General features: G+C 37.8%; 1 protein-coding gene across 5 annotated transcripts in view; it reads right to left on the bottom strand.

Moving 5' to 3' along the window:
• Positions 1–25,725, bottom strand: part of pde10a (phosphodiesterase 10A) — a 135,057-nt gene that overhangs the window by 37,679 nt on the left and 71,653 nt on the right. For all 5 annotated transcript variants that reach the window (XM_084390925.1, XM_084390926.1, XM_084390928.1 and 2 more), the window contains exon 2: positions 6,233–6,364. In XM_084390925.1, coding sequence (XP_084247051.1) covers positions 6,233–6,364 — 132 coding nt within the window. The remainder of the gene's footprint in view (positions 1–6,232; positions 6,365–25,725) is intronic.

The raw sequence follows: 25,725 nt of genomic DNA, 5'->3' as shown, positions 1-25,725 counted from the left end.
TCCCGCCGCACAGTTTTTGTGCTGATAGTAATGAAACTAGCAGCAGGAATGAAACTTCATGAACCGATTTATAGTAAAGATGGCACAGTAATCCACTGAGCTCTTTAGAACGACCCACAACATTTTTCCCCACAAAAGTTTGTAAACGCAGACTTCATGGCCAGGTGCTTGATTTTATACACCTGCAGCAACGTGTCTGATTGAAACACCTGAATTCAATAATTAAGAGGTGTGTCCAAGGCTTGATGTTAACACTCGCCAACCCGTCAAATGCGGGTGGATTTCAGCAGTGGCGTGTAACGCAGTCACTCTACTAGCCACTTTGGCGGGTTGAATTTTATGTATAATCAGTGGCGGATTTAGCAAATTGGGGGCCCAAGGCGAAAGTATGTATGGGGCCCCTCCATTCGATCTTTAAAAGAGAACAAATTTTTTTTTTACAGACTGAATGGTGGATAGGCAGGTAAAGCTAATCTACAGGGAAGTAAAGGTTGGAGAGGAAAAAAAAAAACTTTCCCTTTAAATCCTGCATACATTTTCTTTAATCCAAAAAGCAGAGAACACACAAAGTGTAGCACTACACAAACTAATAGTCACAATGGCACCCAACAGAGAATACAGTTTCAGCTAACACCAGAACAATCTAGCATCACAATAAGTGTATTGTGATATCAAAACATTTTAGTAACTAAACAGAAACATGTTACAATGTTTACATGGTACAATTTCTGGTAAGCTACGGGGTTTTTTTATTGCTTGACACAAATGTCACGATTTCAATTCAATTCTTGTGATTTGATTCAATATTGACTCATTTTTGGATAAATATTAGGTACGCAAGATACCTGTACCAAGATAGGTACGCAAAAAAAAACCTCACATAATGCTGTAAACATATATTAAACTCAAATTAAACATAATGTGTTTTTATTATAATAACAATTTTAATAATGTAAGTAAAAAAATATACTAAATATGTAATATATTACACATATTTAGCAAAATAATCTTTTTTCTAGCCAACTAACATGCTATAACATATATTACGGCTTTCCTGAGGTAACGTAACGTTAAGTGACATAATTGTTCTCCAGCTGTTTTATTGACGTCTTTCCAAGGTTGAAAAACACTGATTGATCGATAAGGAATATACATTTCGGTAAGTTGTACTATATCTTTCAACATTGTTCATTCGTGTTTATTCACTATTAGCTAGTAGAGAGGATCGATTCGGTTCACCTGCTGCTAGTGATCTGTCACGTCACATTTACAAGCGCCAAAACGGTATAGTAAGGGGCAGAGCCGTTGGTAAGGGGGTAACGTAAGAGGGGCGAACTTGGGAGAGGTGATGTTGCATTTTGCTCCAAGCAAATCCACGTATATCCATGTGAGTGTGTTAACATTATTCTCACCTAGCGCCACTTCACAGCTAACGTTAAGTTAGATGCTGCTGCTGTTAGAGGCATGTTCAACGCTTTGGACGTTGTTGTTCCTGTCTGTATCCCCAACAGTAGCCGTAAAAAAATTGTCATCTTTGGCAGCGTTGCCAAATACTTATCTGCGTCTTTTCGCTTTTTTCTTTTATTTGAGCCGCTTGGGTAACTTCGTTTCATCTTCACATTTAGACTCGTTTTATATCGTCTCTGTTTGTGTACGTCCCAGTCCTCCTGTCACTGCGTGTTTATCTTTCGCGCCGCGCACCGTTACGGACTAGTCCATTTCATTGTGAAAGTCGGGGGTGTATGTGTAGAGACGGATAACCATGAAGGCATGAACTGGACATTTTAACTACTACTTCAACGTTTCAACGTATTTCTTAAGAATATTAATACAATTTACCATGCTTTTGAAGCGTTCATGATGATAAGATGCTTTTTTTTTTTTTTTTTTAGGTTGGTTGGGGGCCCCCCTACTACGACTGCTGGTAGGGGGCCCCAAGCCGCCGCCTACCTATGCCTCTATGTTAAGACCGCCACTGTGTATAATATATACAGTTTTCAGTTGTAGTCTTTTAACAAGACATCTGAATTAACAAACTAAGTGTATTGGAGTGTTGTCAAAAATATTTTAATACATATCGATACTGAAATATCTGAAACGCTTCCAATACTCAATTACCACGAGTCGCCCCCTGACGTTTCAAAGAATGGTGCAACGTCGAGTAGTATTCTTTGAACAGGATTAAACTTAATCTATCTGAAATGTAAAGGAGAACAATGATCAAAATGATGGTTTAAATGTAAGCCTGCTTGTTTTTAAACAAGGTTTGAAGTTTGGTGCAACAGAATTATTACATTAACCTTGATTTAATCTAGATTTAAACTTAACCCTTATTGGTGCAACCCACCCAGTTATTTTAATAGCTTTGAAACAATCTGTATTGTATAAAGTCATATACATATATATATATATATATATATATATATATATATATATATAAATGTGACTTGATATATGGCCCATATTCCAAGTCTTCATAATGCTTATGGGAGTTTTTTGTGAAGAATAGACTGAATAACCATTCTGCTGCATCTGGATCACTGCATGCAGGATCAGCACAATTTGTGAATAAATCCTTCACACTGGTATTATGAATTGGATCCACAGATTAAATTAATAAGAAAAACAAACCAAAAAAAAACATGAGGTTTAGGTATGAGGGCGAGTAAACAATGACAGAAACACTTTAAACTTTAAAACATAACTCAACCTGGACGACATGTATGCACAATGTACATTTTACGTACCTTATTACTTTCGGATATGCGCTTTTTGCCTTGTGGACAATAAAATGTGCACAAAAAAAATCTATAGACTTAAATTTAAGGTGGAGCCTAATATATAAAGATAGAGAATAAATACACACAAAGGAGCTATAGATTATTTGCTTAAATAGCTATTATAACACTAGTTTGAATACATGTCACAGTCCACAAAGAGATAAAGGCTGGAGTGTTTGGAAATGTGTGCTTCCAGGGTAAAAATGATCACAAGATATAAAAATATGACTGATCACATTTCACAGAGAAGCTGCACCTTCAAAGTAAAAGCTCCTAATCCTAAATTTCAATATAATAATACCCAACAGTGTCTTATTGAACAGATGTTGCCTCTGCAGTGTAAGTAGTCATTCTCTGTCACAAGCAAAAAGATCTATGCTTGAAAATCCTTGAAGGAGACAGAATTAGAAAGAGCTAGATGTCACCAGTAGGTCTTGTCCTTTAGCCTATTGATTTGACAAGTCATTCAATGTCACATCGTCAGAGTAGGATGACTTTAGTGCTTGGAACACTTTATTTTTAATGCAGAGGTACTCAATTTCAAAAGCCAATAAGCACTTTCAAGAGAATATACACTATTAACATTTATATACTGTAAATGTGTATTCATATATGATGGGTGAGACAATGCTCAAACACGACATAAAAGCTGATGGTACTTTGACTGTATAATCTACATGAATTGCAAAAGGGCCTGACATACTAGAGGAATTACAGGTCACAGTATTTGCAAAAGTTGGAACAGACCGATACGAAGAGCATCACATGGACTGAAGCCCTAGGCCCTGCTGACGGTGCTGCCGTCGGGCCTGAAGTGATGCTCTCTCATACACCACAACAGAGGAATCATATGATGTCCGGGTATCTCCACAGCTCAGGACAGCTTGGAGCACACCAGATTAGGACAATCTATTATTAAACTGATCAGTGATCTCACAAGTACACTTGTGACCTATCAAAGGAAAAGTATAAGATGTTCAGATTTGACTTTTTATTTTGTTTTGCTCTCTTTAGGACTGGAGTCATGTGGGTAACCTGCACCATTTGTCTCTTATTCTTGGAATCAAAAAATGCAATAATTTTCCAAGCGTACAACATAATGTTAAAGGAATAGTTTACCTAATTTTTTTTAAATTCTGTCATCATTTACTCAATGTCCATTGTCACATCAAACCTCTTTCTGTCTTTCTTTCTTTCTTTCTTTCTTTCTTTCTTTCTTTCTTTCTTTCTTTCTTTCTTTCTTTCTTTCTTTCTTTCTTTCTTTCTTTCTTTCTTTCTTTCTTTCACGGATCACAAAAGAAGATATTTTGCAGATATTTTGTGTTCCACGGAAGAAAGTATTAAACTATCCCTTTAGGTGAACTGTCCCTTTAAGGTCTGTGAGAAGATGCTCAGTGTTAACATGATTATATATATGAAAAGTAAAATGTGTCTTGGTTGGCTGAAAAGAAAAATCATTGACGTGCACAAAGAATTTGAAAGCTAACATGCATACTAATTCAAAGCACTGCTTGATATGCATCACAGGCCAAGACAGAATCTGGCACACATGCTTTACAGAGAGACTGACGTTGAAACGGTGCCTGAGAAGCAGAGCCGAGGTTAACCATCAGCCGGCTGCCTGTGAGAGAGCACTGCTGCACTCATGCAGAAAACATTCCCAAAATGCGACACATTCCCCCTCCTCACGCCCCCCCTCCCCGCCGACCGACTGCATGCCCCTGGAGGCTGGCTCTGACGTCAGTAGCTGAGCTGGGCCGGCCGCCAGCCCTGTGGGCCCTTGATGGATGTGATGGGTCGAGTGGAGCGGGCCGAGGCACGAAGCATGCTGTGCACAGAGAAGCCAGTCCCGCTTAAACAGCCCTAATGACCCGTAAGGACCCAGCAGGCCCTCTCTCTCATACTTTCACCAGTGCGCTAACCCTTTAGCCTTCTGCAGTCTTTGCTGCTCAGGTTACATAAACACAGACACATGCACAGAAGAGGTGTATGAAGTCTATTGATGGGGGGTTTTTTCTCTTGATTTTTTTTTTTCACATGATCAAAAATAAGTAAAAATAAACAAAATCAGAACCAAAAAATGCCATTCAACTCATCAGCTCATTAGTAGAGACTGCGAGACCTGAAGTGAGTGTGTCAGATGAGGGAGACGTACAAAATGTGCGCTGCTGGTGGTGCTCCAGGACTGTTTTAGGGTCCTGTTGAAAAGACATTTAGTGTGCCAAACAGATTCCTGTCTATATGGAAAGGATAAATGGCTTTCATATTAAGATATTAAAACTTGACTTAAATAATACGTTTTGCCTCAGATGTGTAAGAAATTTTAATGATAATTAATGAACATACAAAATGTCTTAAATTTCTAATTTGTACAACCGGGTTTTTATTAATATTCTGTATTTTAATTTTACATATAAATATATAAAAATATATTCTTTATATAGTTTTGATTTATATTTTTTCATTTTTCATTAGTCTACTAATTTTATCACCGGTTTGTGTGTTTTGTCATTTGTGTTATTTTTCTTAATATGTCGGTAACACTTTAAGGTTAATTAGTTAACATTAGTTAATGTATTAACTAACATGAACTAACCATGAGCAATACATTTGTTACTGTATTTGTTAATCTTTGTTAACGTTAGTTAATAAAATACAGTTTGTTAATGTCAGTTCACAGTGCATTAACTAATGTTAACAAATACAACCTTTGATTTTAATAATGTATTAGTAAATGTTGAAATTAACATTAACAAAGATTAAATGGTGTATAAGTGCAGTTCATTATCAGTTCATGCTAACTAATGTAGTTAACTAATGAAACCTTATTGTAAAGTGCTACCAATTGTCTATATAGTTCGTCTATATATATGTATATATTATTCGTTTATTTCAGTTTTGGTTATTTTAATACTTCAAGTTAGACTAAAATAAACTGAGAAATGATGCCTTTGCAACTAGCTAAAATTTAATTTCAGTTAACGTTTATTTTATTTCAAGTAACAAAAATGTTTATATACCATGAAGCAAACATAGGGCCAGATATGATAATTATAGCCATATTACCAAGAGAACAGCAACAAAATAATTATTTGGGAAGTATTTTTTATTTCTTTGAGGGGGAAAAAATCTATTTATTTTGTTATGTACAATTGTATGGCTAGTTGCATTTTATCTCAACTAACTATTTAGTTTTTTTAACGCTTTTTTTAAAGGGTTTTATTGAGAACCACTGTTAATGCATATACTTTTTCCAGAAGCAAAGGTTAACCAGGAATAAAGCATGGAAACAAAATGCAAATGATGCATTCAAAATATCCATATTGTGTTTACAATTGTGTGAAATGCCATCTAAAAAGTCACCCTCAAAAAAAATCAAAGACACTGTAAACGCAGGACTATTTTTGACAGCACTATTGCAGAATATTCTAGCACACGCCACGAGCCCGTACCTGCAGGCTGACTGCTGTTCTTCCGTTTCAGCCATCTGTCCACCGTCTCCGCACTCACGCTTTCCAGCACAAACTCATCCAGCATCTGCGGGTGGAGGGAGAGATACGCCTTCACTTTCTCATCCGTCAGACCTGCAACAAAATCATCACCATTATTTTCTTACCCTAACATTTATTCACAAATAGACGTGGTTGTCCATTGTTCCTAGTTCTAAAGAAAACACATCAATACTGGCAAAATAGTTGACTGTATTTAACCCTGTAAAGCCTGACAAATAAAATACATTTATTTCTTGACACTGAACAGAAAAAAATATTACAAAAGGTTTGGATGTGTTTTTATATTATTGGATATGTGTTTGTTGTTGTTGTATCATATTTGATTTGGCTTTTATGGCTAATGCAGTATAATACAGGACAATATGGAGCTCATATTCAAGGAAGACAAAAACACCTCAATTTTATTCAGCCCAAACGGAGTAAAAATATGCTAATATAAAATTTGGTGCAGCTGCTGATATTTACATGGTCAAACATTACTATTCTGGGTCTTTTTGATGGAAAATTATGAAAAAAAAATTTCCCTTCATCCAAATGGCATGAGACCTGATGTCGAGGTTGAGACTTGCTAGCTTTACGGACAGAAAAATGAATTGGAATGATATCTGGTTGTATGTTAGCATAACTTAAAATAGGATGAATGGGGAAATAAAAAAAAAAAAAAATAAAAAAAAAATATATATATTTGTCAAATAAAAAGCTAAATCAGCCACAACACAGAACACAAATACATGGAAGTGGCAACCCAACAGAACATCCACAATGTGGAACGCTCATGCTAACACGCATGCACGCACACACTATAAAAACAATGCAGAAAACACAATAAATGAACGGGCGACACCACAACACATCCATGATGGAGTAAACACACACAACACCCCTACCTATTAAAATAAATAAATAATGTAATTTATTTATATAAATTAAAAAAATACCTTAACTCCCCCCAATACTGCACAAATGTAGAGTAAAACATTAATAACATGAGTGATATTACACTTGTTAAAAAAAAAAAAAAAAAAAAACATTATTATGTTACAAAATCACATTTTATTGCCTAAGATCTCTGGAGACCCCAACATCCTGAATGTACATTAAAAACGAATAGCTTATAAGGGTTAAGAGGAAATTCTGATAGCTTGTAATGTAAAAGAATGTTTTTTTTTTTTTGGCCTGCCAGCTAAATATTTCTCACAATTCATATGGACAACTTTTGTTCAGCTTTTTTGCAGTTGTATGAAAAACTGCAGCTCGGGCATTCACCCCAATATCTCCTTCAGAGCTTAAAGTGGCCCTGTTATGCTTTTTCGAATATTACCTTTAATGCAGTCAGTGCGTAATAAAGCTGTTTGTGAATGTAAAAGGTCTGCAAAGTTTTAAAGATCAAAGTGCGCGACAAAAGTTATTGTCTCCTAAAAGAAGACTAATAAAACTGCTGAAACGAGTCGACAGCAATTCCAGTCTGCATTGTAACACACACACACACATACACAGTGCGACAGTTGCTTGCACATCACATGCAGATCGCGCACACACACAGAAACATTCAGTAGCGCAGAAATGTATCGTCAATGCAGTTCTGTGATTTATCAATAAAATAGCTTAGAAACTGAAAAGTTCTATGATATATTTCTTAGTAACTAAAACCCACAGCTTCACAATTAGTAGAGAGACGCTGCCAGGTAGAATTAATTCACACGCAATCTCTCTATATAATGCATTCATATTTATGTAATCTTTACAGTGCTACTTCATCTGTATCTGATTTAGAATGAGCAGAAATCTAAAACAGAAATATAATGACCCAAAGACAAAAGAACTGATAAAAAGCTGTAATGTAGGAGCAACAGCCTTGTGGGCAGCGCTGTGTCATATTCTATATCTGTGCACAAGACAACCCGTGTTCGAGTCTCAGCTCGAGGTTCAAGCTTATTTGTTAATTAATGGCATCATCAGTGACTAGTCAACGTCGACTCGACTTTAAAATCTGAAGTCATTCAACAACTAGTTTAGTTTATAGTACAAGGGGCTTCCCAGCAAACAAGGAGGCCCTTTTGGAGGCACAGGAAGAAGAATGACAAGTTGACTGTGTTTAATAGGCAATTAAGTGTTTGAGAGCTTACTAAGTGCTGTTGTTTATTGTCTTCGTTGTCAGGGCAAACATCAATTTACTGGGCCATTGCTGAAGCCAAGCACATTTTGGTTAGCTAAAAACAAGCCAGCCTTGTGTGGGTAGGTCTAGTAGAACCCCATTTTATTTTTTAATGATTGTTTTTATATTTGCTCACGCTCAACTTGTCCTATGGTTAACTGTTGCAGGAAATAAATAAGCAATATTTAAGTGTGTCACCTTCCTGCTAAGTATTATCTGCAATTGTTCATAGGCTAAAGACAAAAAAAGGTAAAAAGATACTGATCACTGATAAAGAGTTGTCGGGATGATTCCGGTTCGCGTGGCTACGTGGAAGCGCAAAAAATTCTGTATTATAAATTTTAAGGCCAGACAAGTATAGTTTGCTGAGGGTTGATTTGTAGGGAAGGACTACACGCCTGCGCACATGTATTCAAACGCGCATACCTATAGACTGAACTCGTAATACGCATGTGCACGCCATCAGCGTTCTCACAGGTTCGCGTTGAAATTTGCGCTGAAAGAGTTTTCTGTTAAAACGGTGTCTTGTTAGCGGCCCCTAAGTTAATAACTAATGATTGTTGCAACGGAAGTGGATCAATCAAAACTAACTTTAGCTGGACAATAACTTTATTATAGAGCTGCTATAAAGCCAAAACAATCTATGTTACTTTAATTTCCTATTATCACTGTAAAGCCGCATTGGAACAACAATTGTTAAAAGCACTATATAAATGAAGATGACTTGACTTGACTTGATCTTTAAGTTTATGAACAAAGTTTGGCTGAAACATCCTGAAAAAACTACATTTCGTAAATACATTAGTCTTAAAGGGATAGTTCACCCCAAAATTTAAATAAGCCCATGATTTACTCACCCTCAAGCCATCCTACATGTAGGTGTATACGACTTTCAGACGAATACAAGCAGAGTTATATTAAAAAATGTCCTGGCTCTTCCAAGCTTCATAATGGTAGTGATCCTGATTTTGAAGTCCAAAAAAGTTCATCCATCCATTATAAAAGTGCTCCACACGGCTCCGGGGGGTTAATAAAGGACCTCTGAAGCGATGCATTTGTGTGAGAAAAATATCCATATTTAAAACTTTATAAACTAAAATAACTAGCTTCCGACAGACGGCCGTACGCATTGATTTAGGGTAAAAGAGTAACACTTGACTTGACACATGACGTATTAAAGAACGCTGAAGCCCGGAGTATAGACCAAACAAAACACCGGTCACAAATTAGAAGTCTAAAACGAGGATTTTTAAAGAGAAATGTCGGAGGATTTTGATATAAGAGAAGAGGAGCCCTATTTTCTTTTAACCACGAGAGGCGTCAAAGCTTATGCTACTCCTACATACTATGTCATACATAATATCAGGGGTTACTCTTTTGGCGTAAGACGACTTGCATCTGCTTATAATCTTATGATGCATGGATGGATGCACTTTTTTGGACTTCAAAATCAAGACCGCCATTCACTACCATTATAAAGCTTGGAAGAGCTTTCATTTTTTTAATTTTTTTTGTGTTCGTCTGAAAGAAGATAGTCATATGCACCTAGGATGGCTTCAGGGTGAGTAAATCGTGGGATTTTTTTATTTTTATTTTTTATTTTTAGGTGAACTATCCCTTTAAATTTCTTTCAAGCCTTCAGAGACCCACTTCTACAGTCTACTCCATAGGTCACCAATTAGTGGATGATCGTCCAGATCAAAGAAAGTTTCTACATAGATCATGAATCATTTTCTCAATATGTTTTTAAAAAATCCCTTTCTTTTTCTCCAACCATAGCAGTTACCCATATTAATGCAATGGCGGCATATTATAGAAAATGTATTTAATTTTTTTTTACTTTTAAAGTTACAGCTGCCAGTTTAAACATTTATCAAAAAAAAAAAAAGACCTGAAATTAAATGCAAAGTTCTTACAGCACTAAAACTGTCTAAGATACAGTTGTTCGGAGCTTTGCGTCAATTAAAATTTAGAGACTGGACCTCCAGGAACTTTAATTAAATATCACTGGTCTATGTATTGATTTTTTATTTATTTTTTTAAATGCCAGGATGGACTCAACTTAAACCAAAGACTTTGAGCATACGTGAGTCTTGACTTAATGTACAAACTCGGGGGAAACACAGCTGGGAGGCATGTGTTCCACACTACAAACACACACACACGTTAGCAGGAAGATATTGAGACCCAAACTAGCCCACAAGAGCTCCCACAAGCAGAAAAAGGGTATAGACTGTTTTGGTGCACAACAATAAAAGACAAAACAGATGAAAATGGCAGAGCCTCCACTCTTTGAACACTAAAAACAAACCAGATGTTTGAAAGATATTCATATCCATACACAAACAGTTGTAGCAGAAGTTGCACTACAAATAAACATTATATACGTCAGACTACAACCCTACCATTTTCTCACCCAGTTCTACCATGGCATTTCCCGATCTCCAAGCAGAAGAAGCTGAATGCAAAATTTTGAATAATGTCAATGCACAAGTCTGACCTGTGATACAGCCTGGAATAAGTCAGGTTATTCCAAGGTTGTTTTACATTTACATTTACATTTAGTCATTTAGCAGACGCTTTTATCCAAAGCGACTTACAAATTAGGACTAAATAAAGCGAGTCATCATGAAGAGGCAAAAACAACAACAACGCAAGAAGTGCTCAGAATACAAAGTTCAGGCATTATTCAGAGTAGCATAAGTCTGATAAGTGATGTTTCAAAGGATTTTTTTATTTATTTATTTTTTTTTATTTTTTTTTTTTTTTATGAGGTTAAGTGCTCACGGAAGAGATGGGTTTTCAGCTGTTTTTTGAATGTTGCCAGTGATTCTGCATTCCGGATGAGGCCGGGGAGAGCGTTCCACCAGCATGGAGCTGTGAATGAGAATGTTCTGGAAAGTGATTTTGTGGCTCTCTGTGATGGAACCACGAGACGTCGCTCGTTGATCGATCGTAGGCGTCTGGTAGGGATGTAGACACGTTTTCTTTACAACTGTCACCTGATAGAGTTTTGGTCCATATGGGGTGGATGGACTGGGTTGTAAAAAAATGTTTGTGCTTGTTATATTTAAACTAACACTGTTGTATTGTGGGTTTGTGGCTTTATCTTTTTATTCTGTGCTTGCTACATAATAAAGACAACATATTTTGCCATCGGTCCTACCAAATTTAATGTTCATTATCAGAGTCATTCCTTCATACATTTTTATGTCTGCATCATATATGTCTCATTATATTATATAAAATATTAAACTGACAATTTTTACAATGATGACTATTTTGGTATGAGCTGTTGTCCCCTATATTGTTTTAATTGGTAATCATTAAACAGATTTTTCCTGTGTCCTCAATTTCACTTTCCATTCTCTTAGTTTTTTGTAATGTCTGATTAATAAGTACTTAATTACATCATCCTCCAGGAAGTGACCATTTTTGGTTGGAAAATAGCACAAATATCAGTACGTATTACCAATGTATTTGATTAATTATGTGATGTATCGCTATAAAACATCAAAATTGTTTTATTTAAAATTTAAAAAATGAACTTCAACTGACCTTATGTAAGCTAATTCTCCGTCTTTGCTTGCTGAGCAATGGCTAATTTTCCTTTTCATTTCCATCCTGTTTGTTTTCTTAATATTTTGTAAATAATCAAATTATAATAAGTACATATAAGTTAAACAAAGTGACTGACCCTGACCAGAATTTAGCTGAAAGTCCCTTTTATAGAAATACGTTCATAAAGTATAAGCATATTCATTTTTAAACATTACAGAGATCAAAAGGTACTGCCGAACAGGAATGGCTCATCCTATGAATTATTCCACTGGACTGAAATCTCTCGGTCCTTTCATTAAACTATCACTCACAAAATTTTATCTGGTCTATTTTTGCAGGGGCACATTAAAACATTATTTTTTAACCTTCATTTCTAATCCCTATTATAATTCTTTCACTGTTAGAATGTTTGTAAAATACAAGTAGACACGTTATTTTATCTGTAAAAATTATGGAAAGCATTTTGAATTATCCATCAATGTTTGTTTTTTTATTCAGTAAATGATGTGAAATTGTCAGCTAAAGCAACCAGCTGGGTTTAGCTCAGGGGAAAAAGCATGTTGATGTATGGAGGTACAGGTCTGTATACGCACAGAGAGAGACAGTGAAAGAGAAAAAAACCAGGAGGGGGCCGAGGGCTGCTGCCGACTGACGCTGTCCAGACACGAGACACAGCTCTTCAGGAGCGCAACGCCTCACGAGACTCCCAGAGCCAGTGCTGACGCACATGGGGAGAGAACACTGCTTCATAAATCAGACACTGGAGGGGACGCAGACACACAGGCTGAGTGTGAGAAGAGAGAAATAACACTAGACGACCTTCTGTGAGGTTTCCTGCTGCATCGACTCAATGAAATGAGATACTTAGACAACAGCACCAGATAATTGCAATTTGTGTCTCTCTTCATATTAACCTGATCACTGTCACCCCCCTTTTTTGAGCATAAGAAATTAAATAGTAAAAAAATCATGAATGTTTTTGAATACAGACCCTAAAGTTGCTCTCTTTAAAAAGAGGACACAGCGCAGATCAGAAATGTTATATTTTATGATACACTGAGTATTCAACAGTTAACACTTGGGAATTTGATACAAGGTGTGACAGAAGGCCGCTTCAGAGTTGGCTACCCGTCCAGTGTTGGCCATACACAATTCCAGAGGTTCCTGCCTGTTCTGTTATGACCAAGGAGATTGTCCCTGAAACCCTTAGCTGACGTGTTGGGTTCGAGTCCACCTTAGTCGAGTCCAAGTCGAGTACGAGTCTTTAACCAATCGAGTCCAAGTCAAGTCCGAGTCGAGTCCGATATAAGTCAATATCTTTTTTTTTTTTATCTTAACAACTTCTAAAAAAACAACATAAATTTTAAATGTAACAAAAGCAAACCCTTAATTGCATCTTGCAATTGCATAATTTCATAATTATTATTCTGTTTAACAAACTTAATGTAATGGAAGTTATGGCCAACTTGATTTCTGTGTAGTGATATTCCTTAGTGAAACAGCTTTTTGAATGTAAAAAATGCAGGGACTTTATTTATCCATCAATATAAATGTATTAATTCAAGGCAAGGGGTGGTAATCGGGATAGCTTGGTGAATAGAAGGGGAACAGACTATTGGGACTTGAAGAGCCGAAAATACAGTGGTAAGGGGACAGGGGAAGGGACAGACCTACAGTATTTACAATGGCGTGCACTGTGTACAAAGGTACATGTAATTTCCATAACTCGGGGTTTACGTTAATTTTACGTGACAAATGTAAGTTCGCAAAAAGCTGTACTGGATTCCGGACTCGAGTCAGAGCCCGAGTTCGAGTACTCCAACTTTACTTAGCTGTTCCGTATCGGCCGCTTCGGAGTTAGCTACCAGTATTGGCTAAAAAAGACCATGCCTAGTCCCCTCGTCTCGGCCACGGAGGCAACGGAGGCTGGGTTCTCAAGTCTCAGCTACTTCTAGCCCCCCCCGTCCCAGTCTTGATGGCCGCCCTTGAACTATCTGTTTTTTGTTTTTTTGACTGTGTCTCATCAGGTCTGCCGATGCTAGCCTGCCAGACGTCAGCAAGTCAGCCGGTCCTCCAGATGTTCCCAAGTCATCTGTACAAGGGCAGTGTTTACTTACCTGTGAAACTCCCCTATTGCTACTTGCCTGTTTCTCCAGTGCTTCTGATCTAATAAAACTCCCACACCTTGGTTCAACTATGTTCCTGTCTAACACCTTGACTATATATCGGTCGACAACTAATTGTCTGGTTGGCTAAGTATCACATAGTCAGGGTTTTATAGTAAATTATTCTAACTTATAGTTGTCTTTGCATATTAAACTGAGATAATTACAAATGTAAATATCTTAACACTGAAACCCTAGCTTGTGCACGACAAATGGTGCACAGTCATAGCACCGAAGACATGTTTATGTACAAATGATTGTACATCTTAACTTAAAATCTTGATGTTGAAACCCCCAAATGAGTCACCTCTAATACTTCCTCTCATTATCCTAGTCCTTTTTAAATGCTGCATAACAGAAAAAGTAGGGCACATATCCACAGCCCTTTGGCACCCCATTACAAAGTCCACCTTGCAGTGTTCCTGTACCATTTTATTAATTGTTTGTTGTGTTACAGCAGAATGAGCTGTAAAAAAAATATTAGTGGTCTAATCACATGCAACATCATCAAAGCTTCTGCATGCATCACATGACGCCAGAGATCACAACAGCAAACCAAAGCAACAGCCCAAAACCACAAAGCACTCAAGACTCACCACCCTTTCTATCCCTGCATAACACTTTAAACAGCCAATAGCGATAACTGGACCGCTGTGCCCCATGGGTTTTTTCTCCACAAAGACAAAAACAACCGTTTTTTCACTTCCCCAAACTGAACTGAACATTAATGAATGTTATCGTTGCAAGCTGAAATGGAAATCAGCTATAGTTTCTTTGTTCCACTTGTGGAGGGTGAAGCCACATTCAAAGAAATATTAAGTGATATTCAGTGTATATTTATTTATATTAGTGTATATTTATAATTTAATGGTTATTAGTGGTGTTTGCTAAGTCTAGCTTCACTATTGCTCACAATCAGAGTTTGGGATTTGACTAAACTTTAAGTAATGAACTCAGCATGTAATTCATCCCACAGCAGTGAATGAAAACTCAAAACATGCAGCTTGCTTAGAAGTGTGCTAGACTTACTTTTAGCCTCATGCAAAAATCTACAGACTTACATTGAAGGGGGACATATGAGGGATTTAGGGGTGGGCTCTTTAGACTTGGGCCTATAGAATCTACATTTAGAATACCATAGCAACCATGCATGTTTGCACTATGTAGAAATGAATTGCAAATTGCAAAACATTTTAATTTAAATTCAATTTCTGAATTTGAGGGTGGCAAACAGGATGTAGAATTATAATTATAATTTAAACTTAGAATGAAAAAGTTTTTATACTGCAGATATAGGTTTTAATAAAATATTTACTTAAGTTCTGTAAAATGTATGTGAAAATAATGTGACAAAACTGAAATCTGTTTTGATGGCTATTAAATGTTATGACAGTACTGAACTTAGCACAGAGAAATAAGTCTTATCATGCGAGGCAAACAACAACATATCTGGAAACAAGCATAATATTATATAACATGCATAATAATATATAATAGGAATAATTCATGAAATGTAATGATGTTTTGTCACAAAACTTAAACTTCCCTATTGTGCAGAATGATATATAGTAATATTATGTTTTGTGAAAAGATCTATGCAAATAAACTTAAATTGAATTGAATATAATAGGCATGATAATAATATTTAAAAAAGTATTCATGAAAATATATGTAAATTTCAGTATTGTGTGCGAAATTCCAAATCAAATTCCAATTTAACATCCTGTGTGGCTAATTTAATTCAATTTCTACTTTTCTAGTGTAAACTCAAAGGGAGCCAATTCTTACATATTTTTTTTTTTTGCCCGAACACTGTGGCTGTAAGTTTTACACAGGCAACACCACTTACATTTTCTTTCATTTGCAGAAAACGTAAAGATCTAGCTTTATATTCTGCCACATGAAGCCACAGCACACAGCAGCACTTTAGAAATGTTCCCATTATTTATTCATTTGCTAAGCAGATGCATTATCCAGGGAGGCTGGTACTTTTCACACTTTGTCTTGTGTGGCATCTTCCAGACATGGGGAAGTGATCATGGCATAACTTGGACAAAGAAAAGGTTCAAACAAAACAGCTGCATTTGTTACGTCCCCTGCCAGTGGTACTTGGAAAGCACTGGCTGCACATCCAAAACATTCCTCCTGGGTTGCAAAATCACTCGCTTCACACAGCACAAGAGAAGCTCTAGGTCTGTACTTTTTTTCACAGTGGGCAAAGACACAACAAAAAAAACAAGGAGAACTATGATCAAATGATTAGAGTGGTGATATGTAGACGTAGGCGCTGATAATGTCTCTTAGAACAACCCACGCTGTCCTTGAACACAAAGAATATTGTTCCTAATAAAGTTAGCAACTATAAACTGTAGCTTATGATATGATATCAGTCATCAGACATCACAACAATATGATCATACAGAACCTAACCTCACCCTAACCCTAATCCCTTCAGTTTGTTCTTTTAAAAAATAGAAGTGATTTGTAACATCAACAAAGATTATATTTTGATAGCAATATTTTGAAAATACCAGATAATTTGTGGCCTACACAGGTTTTGAATAGTGTTGTAGTTTTAGGTATGTTTAAGTTTTAGACTTTGCTTGAATGTAAATGAAATCCTGCAGCTGTATCTAAAAGTGTGGATCATGATGCCAAGAACGTGCCTGCCAAATGCGCAGAGATTAATAAAAGATTAATAAAAATACAACATGAAATACAATCCATGTACTATTTTCTCTGAGGTGAATGTATCCGTTGTGTTCTGGTATACAGATATCCCGTTTACATCTGTCAACTTTCATTCTGACTGTCAGCAGACAATTTGAGTTCTGTTCCAGAGATATTCAACTGAGTGGAGAAAGTACAGGGACACTTTTTTGGGGGATTTCTAGGCATTGTGTTTTATTAATCTTGATTTCTCACAGTTTGTGTGCTTTTCTCAGAGTAAACTTAGGCGCTAATAGTGTCTCATGAACACGTAGTCGTACATAGAAGACCAACAGCCAAGCTCAGGATTTCCGTTAAATAATACATTTCAGTTTTTACTAAACTCAATCTATAGTATACCATCAGAACACGTGAAATATGCGACATGATGTATGAGCATTCTGTGATACTTTTGAATCTTTTTTTAACACTTAATGCTGGTTGTTATTCACTGCCATTGTATGAGCACTAGTGCTGTAACGATATGCGATATGAAACGGAAATCGCGACACACCCCGTCCAGATCCAATGCTACCACATCTTTAAATTACTATTTGAAGTTAACATTATAAAATACGTAGACCTACACCACAAAACTAGTCGAGGATAAATTCTTTAAAATTGGGCAATTCAAGCGGACGTAACGTTTGCAGTAAAAACTTGAAATATAAATTATCAGAAAATGCATTTAATACCAATATATTGAAACGTCTGTTTATATATCCATACTCCCTTAATAAAGGAGTCCAGACATTAGAAAAATATGAGTCTACACATGCGTTTTATATTTAATATGAGGGAAATACACATGGACGTGACACAAAAAATCTTTAACAAGGTGGCAAAATATTTTTTACTAATTCTGTGAATTACACTAAGCAAACCAAAAGTAATACTACCCATCGGATGAAGAAGGGTTGGCTCTCCACCGAACATAAAATATTCATTTAATTTTATTTTTCGTGTTCGCATTTATGAGGAAAAAACAATGTTACGGACGTGACAGTTCTCCGTTACGGACATGACCGCTCTGAAAGCGGCACTAAAAGACTGCTTTAAAACTTTCACAGAGACCTCAAACAGAAAGCACAAAACCTTTCTTTAAAGTGAATTTCATGAAAGAAAACAGACTGTTCTCTGCTTATGTAATCCGCATCTTCATCTTTGCAGCCGACACTGACACAGAAAACACTTATTAATAAACAATTAAAATGTCTCCTTGCTATACATATTCATAATCATTACTTTTGCTGGTTATTTGTGACAGTTTTAATGGCAGTGCCACCCTTGCATGTTACATGAACGCGTAAAAAAAATAAAAATAAAATAAATAAAAGTCTCCTTTTGTGGTCCGAAAAATAAACAAAAGGCATACTGCATTAAAACAACACCAGGGTGAGTAAATTACTTAAAGCTGAAGTCCGTAACATTTGGCGCAACTGCATGCCTCTTGTGGAAGAACATTGTAGCCAGAGCTACTTCTCTCTGTTTATGTCTGTGATGAGTCACGCATACTGGCTTACTCCACAATGGTATATGACCCGAACCAGTCTAAAATAGTCCGAATATGAACACTTATTATAGGTGTACCGTACTGATTCAGGATAAGACAAAAACACAGATTTATTATGTACTTGCTCATTATACAATTTTTGTAAATTTTGAACAAAAAAGATTACGGACTGCAGCTTTAATTTACATTTTAGGGTGAACTATGCCTGTAAGTGTCTTTAACTACTATGGACTAACATTTTAATTAATTATTTAATACAATGCACTTATTGTGTACATGTTTTTACACTGTACTTATATGTAAATAAAATACCTGTTTTTGTTGATGTAAGTACATAGTAGTCAGCAACACCTAATATAAAGTGGGACCATATTCATTCAGAAAAAATAAATAAATTAACAACTAGGACAAAATTAGTCTGAACACTGATTTTTTGGGTCTGAATTAATTGCATTTCAATACTTTACACACTGCATATGTATATGCACATGGACCTGCATAGGATGTTAAGAACCAACTCTTAATGGAATTTTTGGGATTATCAACACTGTGCTGCTTTGCAAACAATGGAATAAAAAGTGATTTTATTTTAAGTTTAGATCAGGCTTGTGGGAAGTCATTTGAAAGGGATCTGGTTTCATCTGCTGCCTTAGTGACATTTGTGTTTATTTCATCGGCCAGAGAATCCTCTGAGCAGCTCTTCATCTCTTTGCACATGCAATGAGAGTACATGTGACGTGAATGAACATCGAACCTCTGGGACCAGTGCTATCTCATGGGCTTAAAACAGATCCCTCTCGGCCCATGCGCTCCCAGCTAATGTGGCCCCCGCTGCAGGGATCAGAGATGGTATGCAGACAGTTGGCCCTTAATTAGGATACAGAACCCTGCCTTTAATGCAGTGAGGTTTAATGTTCAAACTTTGTATACGTCTAAAAATCACACGGTCAAAAGTGTTCCCTCTTGGGATAATGATATGCCTAAATGACGTCACCCTGACTCATTGTATTGCTGATGAATCAACCCATCCTCAACACTAAGTCATCTAATTAGACTGAGGCTGTGACCTAAGAGAGCTGGAACCAGTTACCATGTTTGGAGTGTACAGTAGAGTTTAGACACTGGATATTCACAACCGCGGTCTCATCCCTTCAAATACAAGCATCATTTTTTTATTTTTTTATTGGAAATCACCCTCTAACAAACGGAAACATACATATTTAGTTTCATATTACATGTCTGAAGCAGGAAGCATGTGAAATATATAGAAAATCTATATTTATAGTGATGGATGATGCTCTTTATTTATACAGGTCGAAATAATGTACATATTACAGTAATCTGAGAACTGGAGGGTCTGGGGAATTATACACTATATGACCATAAGTATGAGGACACCCAAACACCACACACACCCATATGTGCTTGTTTCATAAAAAAAAACAAAAAAAAAACATTGCCAGTAAGAAGGTGCTGGTCCTCCCTAACAGCTTTCAGTCTCCTGGGAAGGCATTCCAGTAACTTTTCCCAAGCGTTTTTGTCAGCTGAACCCCTTTGACGTAAAATATTTACTTAAAGTACCACCGAGATTTTAAGATAATATTTTAAAAAATGTAACAACATTTTGCATGTTCAGGATTCTCTGATGTTGGTTAACGTTCACATGACAGTAAACAGATAAAACATCTAATCTTTCTCAAATGTGTTTAAAAAAAATATGACGAAGTTTTTTTCATTACTAATGGACAAGTTACTTTTAAGGGTGTTCACACTTGTGTTCTATCTTTACAAGAATCACCTAACACTACAAGTTGAAATACAAATATTTATGTCTTAAAATGTTCACTTTCAAACATTCAAGCTTTTAACGTCTTATCCTTCCTTGAGCTTTTGTTTTGGCGGAAAATGGGTGAAATGCTCTAAATTTCTGTCCACAACATTGCAAAAAATAATAAAGTGAACCTAGCGCATGTTGTGTTCTCAAATGCACATTAATCTCAAAGCGCTTCCAAAGATCGTGAGAAGCAGCATTTACTGTGAGCCAAGCTGAAAACAGTATGCTGTGTTTGCACACGTGTAAATGAACATAAGTGCCACTCTACACTTTGCAATACGCAGCAAAACAGACTGTATACTCTTTAAATAAATCACAGCCTTTGATTTAACAATCACACGATTTTATGAGATATATCTCTATTTCAGTTTTATTTTGATTAGGCCTAATTGTGCAGCCCTAGGGCTGGACGATAAAACAATAATGATAATTATTGCAATATAATTTCCCTCAATACAATTATAATAAATGTTTGATAAATGTTTAGCGTAATGTTTAAACAGCGCTATTCGTTTGAACCGTGCCAGTTCAAATGCCATTAAAAAAATTTTTTTTTTTTACATTTTACCACGCTAGTGAGGTGCTATATGCGTGTGTGGTTTTATGACACTATGGATAACCAGTTGATCATTTTAATAAAAGTCCTGCCCTGTAGCGGCCTTTTTAAGCGGCTCAGAGCAAGACGTACTGCTAGCAACTCGAGGCAGTTGATGTGCCAATGCAGTTGGGGGCCCGTCCACACCCCTGAGACTGCATGCCCGTTGTACGTGGCACCCCAGCCGGTGGCAGAGGCATCTGTGAACACCACAGCATGCCTGACCACGGGCTGAAGGTCTAGCGGCACGCCGCTGTGATTGTCACCTGGTGAGTGCCGTGATGCCACGCCCATCTCGGGACTCGGCCGTGAAGCCAGTGCTGAAGCAGTCTCATATGGAGCAGCCCGAGCGGAGTTGCCGCTGCCATATGCCCCAGGAGCCTCTGACAGAATTTCAGTGGGACCGCCATCCAAGCACGGCGCTACACCGGGGCTAGGGGGCGCTAAAGCCCCGTCAAAAATCTGTGTAGCCCCAGTTAAGCCCACGCAACCATGCAGGGTGCAAAAGACCCGCGCTCTTAGTTCGTACCGGAGTACATCTGATCTGACCTCAACACGCAATAATCGTCAATAAGCTCATAATTGCCTCTGCCTGTCAGCGCCTCTGCCTCGCGAGTGGATGATAGCCCTGAAGACGCCTAGCAATGATATAGGCTACCTTTAGTGGTAGTATACCTTTAGTTAAGTTATACCTTAAGAGTCTTCGTAGCGCGCTAAGAGACAATGTTATCGGAAAATGCAGCCCCATGCGTATGATGCGTAATGGAGATTCCAAAGCGCTCTTCTTTGGTCAGAACGATGGAGAGCGATCGCGGATAGGTCTGTCCTATGCACCGAAACATTTAACAATGCTACAAAATATTTAAAGAGCATCAAGCTGTTAAAATCTATATTATGTATACGCACAGATAATATAACATAGGCTATATTAGTCAATATTTTTTATTAGGTTAAGCAGTGATTGGATAACGTTTTTTATTTTTCATTTAACGTTTTTAATTTAAGGCCCACCCACAATTGGTCTGGCTTATCCAAAACTGGAATCCTGGCGCCGTGCATGGTTGGTCGTGCCAGTTTTGTGGCTATCAAATGTGTAAATAGCATCGCAAAAAGTACACATGACAAAGCCAGCACTTTGGTCATCATTTCATTATTTCGGCAAATGTCTCCCACACTCCCACAGCTTCCACTCCCCAGTCTTCACCTTTTCTCTTGCCGCCTCCATCTCTACCTGCAGACTGAGCTCGTGCGTCATCGTACTTCTTGCCAGTTATTCAGCCAATAAAGTGTAGGCCTATGTATTTCATAGAAAATTGTGTCTAGTACTATATAAATTACAAAGGTTTAATTGGCATCTTTATTTCAAACGACCCGACCGACCGCAACCCGAATATCATTAAAAATATTTTTGGATGACTCGTAACCGCGGGTGACCGCAGGCACCCGCTCATTTTGGATCAACCCGCGCATCACTGCTGTGTATCATAGCTGCTTTTATTGAAAAAAAACGAGAACCTCTATTATAGAGTAACTTAAGTAATGAAAATCGATTGTTTTCTTAGCACCCCCACGTATCGGTCCAGCTCCCCATTAGCACCAGTAGAGAAAAAATCCTGGCGCCGTGCCTGCCGCCATCCTGCCTTTGAATGTGTTCAAGCAGTTCAGCACTGACTGATTGCGTTCTTCTGTGAGGTGTGCTGTCTGTGCGACCGAATCCAACTCCATACCGAGAAAAGAGATCCTCTGCACAGGGGAGAGTTTGCTCTTTTCCCAGTTGACCTGAAGTCCCAACTGGCTTAGGTGCCTGAGCAACGAGGTTCCTGTGTTCACGTAACTGATCTCGAGAGTGTGCTAGTATGAGCCAGATAGTTGAGGATGCGAATGTCCTGTTCTCTCATGGGAACAAGGGCCCCCTCCGTGACTTTCGTGAAGACACGGGGAGACAGGGATAGCCCGAAGGGCAGGACCTTGTACTGATATGCTCGACCCTCGAACGCAAAGCGCAGAAACGGCCTGTGTCGAGGAAGAATCGAGACATGAAAGTATGTGTCCTTCAGGTCGATCGCTGCAAACCAATCTCAGGGATGGATGCATTCGAAAATGTTGAACGGTAGCTTGTGGAGACTCTGATTCAAAACTCGCAGGTCCAAGATTAGTCGTAGCGTAGTGGCTTACTATAGTGGAGTGGATGGCCCAAAACTTGGGGGGACGCTGGGCGAACTGAATCGCATAGCCCTTGCTGATCTCCATGGTCTCCAACAGTATCGATCAGACCTGCAGCTATGCTTTTACACACAAGCAGCAGCTGGCCAACAACAGAGGGGACTCCAGCTTTCCGGAGAAAGAAGAGCCGGCCGATGTGGCCATGTTCCCGTGCAAAAACATGAACCACCCACGAACACAGTCTCACATGTTTCCGAGGCATGTGAGACAGTGATCGTGGCCGTCAGTGAGGACATGCCATCTTTAGAAAGACGCAACTCACACCCATGTAAGCTCTTTCAGGGGAAAGGCAGGGGCACGGTTGCAGCGGACACAGAAAGGAAATGCGCTGTCTCTCTTCACGGCGGTCTTACCAGCCGTAAGAACAGCTATTCAGCGCTCTTGGCGCACCGTTACCAGCTGTGAAAACAGCCTTTTTGTTTTGCTCAGTAACACAAAAACAAAAGAGAGAGAGAAAGAAAGTCGGCCGCGCACCACACACGAGAGATCCTCCTGAAGCGATTGCTCGTTGTTTGATCACTCAGTAGATTAAACAGCATCGAAACGCTCGGCTCCGAAGCAAAAAGCTGAAGTGCATTCGCACCTGCGCTGCATGGCTGAACAGCTGATGCAAATGATTGCACGCCAATGTGCACTGGCTCATTTAGTTTCACTCGAAGTAGATTGGCGAGATTCCTATTCGCCGATCTCGACGTGGCGTCGACTGACCGACTGAAGAGGAACCACAATTAACGGCCTGGTTTCTACAACTTTCACTCAGGAGCAAAAATCTGCATTTAAAGTTGAAAGAAAAAAAGATTTGACATTTATCGTGATAATTGAACGTGATAATTTTTTAGGCCATGTCGCCCAACCTATGCAGCCCCATTTGTTTATTTGATTGTTACATTCAATTTAATTAATTATTAGCTTTTCATCATCTGCCCTGAGGTTCCCTCACTATCCCCTGTATGAGAAACCAGATATTTTGCCAAAAGTCCAAGTAACTCTATTCCATACAACAAAATCATTTTTTCCCCTTTGTCCTAGCACTCTAATCTCATTCACACTTATGTGATAGTCCACATGAGAATCAACAATGACGCATCTTTAGCCACCAAATTTGAATATGAGCAAGTGCAAATACTGTAAAATTTAAGTCAGATGAAAGTTTGCTCCGTTTCTCAGACAAAGCTATCATATGACCACATTGTGGAAGTCTTGGAATACAGTCTTGGATGGAAGACTTGGAATACAGTCAAATAAGATTATTATTTTTTTTGTCTTTGTAGGAGCTTGTTGACAGCTCTTGGCCTCTGTCTACTTTCATTGCATGGAAACAGGTTTGGAACATGAACATGAACTATTGCTTGTCTATCATATATTTGAGCACTTTTTGCCCCCAGAGGCCTTCAGGCCCGAACTTTAGTCTCAGTCTCAGACAACATGCCTACTAACCACCCACTATCCATTCACTGACCATCTGATACTGAACACAGGATTTTTGTTTCTCCCAATTTAAGCCATTAATTATAGCCATTCGACATCACAGTATAATTAAAAAGCTATCATTTGTACATTTAATGAAAAATATAACAACTTTTAAATGTAATTGAACTTCATATAAACTCATTATAATAAATGTCACATTTAGCTCTACCTTTAATAGGTAGGCTATAGCAGGGCTCAATATAGTGGTCCGGTGAAGCACTGTATTAATGGTGGCACGCGTGTGGATTAGCAGTGCCACTCGGGAGCCAGTAGCACAGGCCTATATTTATTTTATTTAATCGCAGTCTGCATGATTTGACAATCACACTAAGCTATATAACTATATCGATTGTATTTTGGTATATTATGCTGCCCTAGAACAATGAATTCAATAGTGCATCAATACGTTTTACAGGAGAATATCAGGACAGCAGTTCATGATGTTTAGCTTTGACAACAAAAAGCACATAAGTAAATCAACTAAAGAATGATGTGAGTCCTGAAAACACTTAAGCCAATTGAGATGCTGTGGCATTACCTAAAGAGGACTGTACTATCAAGACAACCTATAATATTCATACACTAAAACAGATTTGAGGGGATGGATGGTAGTTTAGTCAGATTGTGTTTGTCTGTAATTGTGTGTTAAATTAAGATCAGATCACATTTTATGAGTAATCAATGCAGAAATCCAGACATCACAAACTTATTCATGCTACTGTATAAGATGAAAACAGACTACAGTCATGTCAAAAATACACCAACAGCACACGTCAAGAGAACTGAGAGAGAATCCAGGAGAACTGTTAGTCCCAATGACCGGCTTGAAATGTCTGTGGATTACACCATAGTCTATCTTGAGGAGCCCTCATTTCCTTTCTGCGTATGTCCTTATTCTATAATGCTGCTCCTTTTTTTCCCTCTTTTTTAGATTAGTTCTGCACAGTCTCAGATCCCCCCAGACATTTTAATTGCGTCATCCAAGTTTTTTTCTCCTTTTTTAGTTCTGCTTTGAATAAAAGTGCAATGCTTCTTGAGAGAGGGGTCATGGACGTCAGTTATTCGTTGCAACATCTGATCTTACTTTACAGTGTCATACTTTTTAATTTTGGCTTAAATTTGAGTACAGACTGTAGAGACTTGGCCCTATCCAAAGTTAAGAGGCTACTGAATAATCTACCAAGATTTCTAGTATAGTTGTGTGACTA

This window comes from Rutilus rutilus, assembly GCF_951802725.1.
Source record: "Rutilus rutilus genome assembly, chromosome: 20".
NCBI classification, from domain to species: domain Eukaryota; kingdom Metazoa; phylum Chordata; class Actinopteri; order Cypriniformes; family Leuciscidae; genus Rutilus; species Rutilus rutilus.
This window is presented reverse-complemented; position numbering and strand designations above follow the sequence as displayed.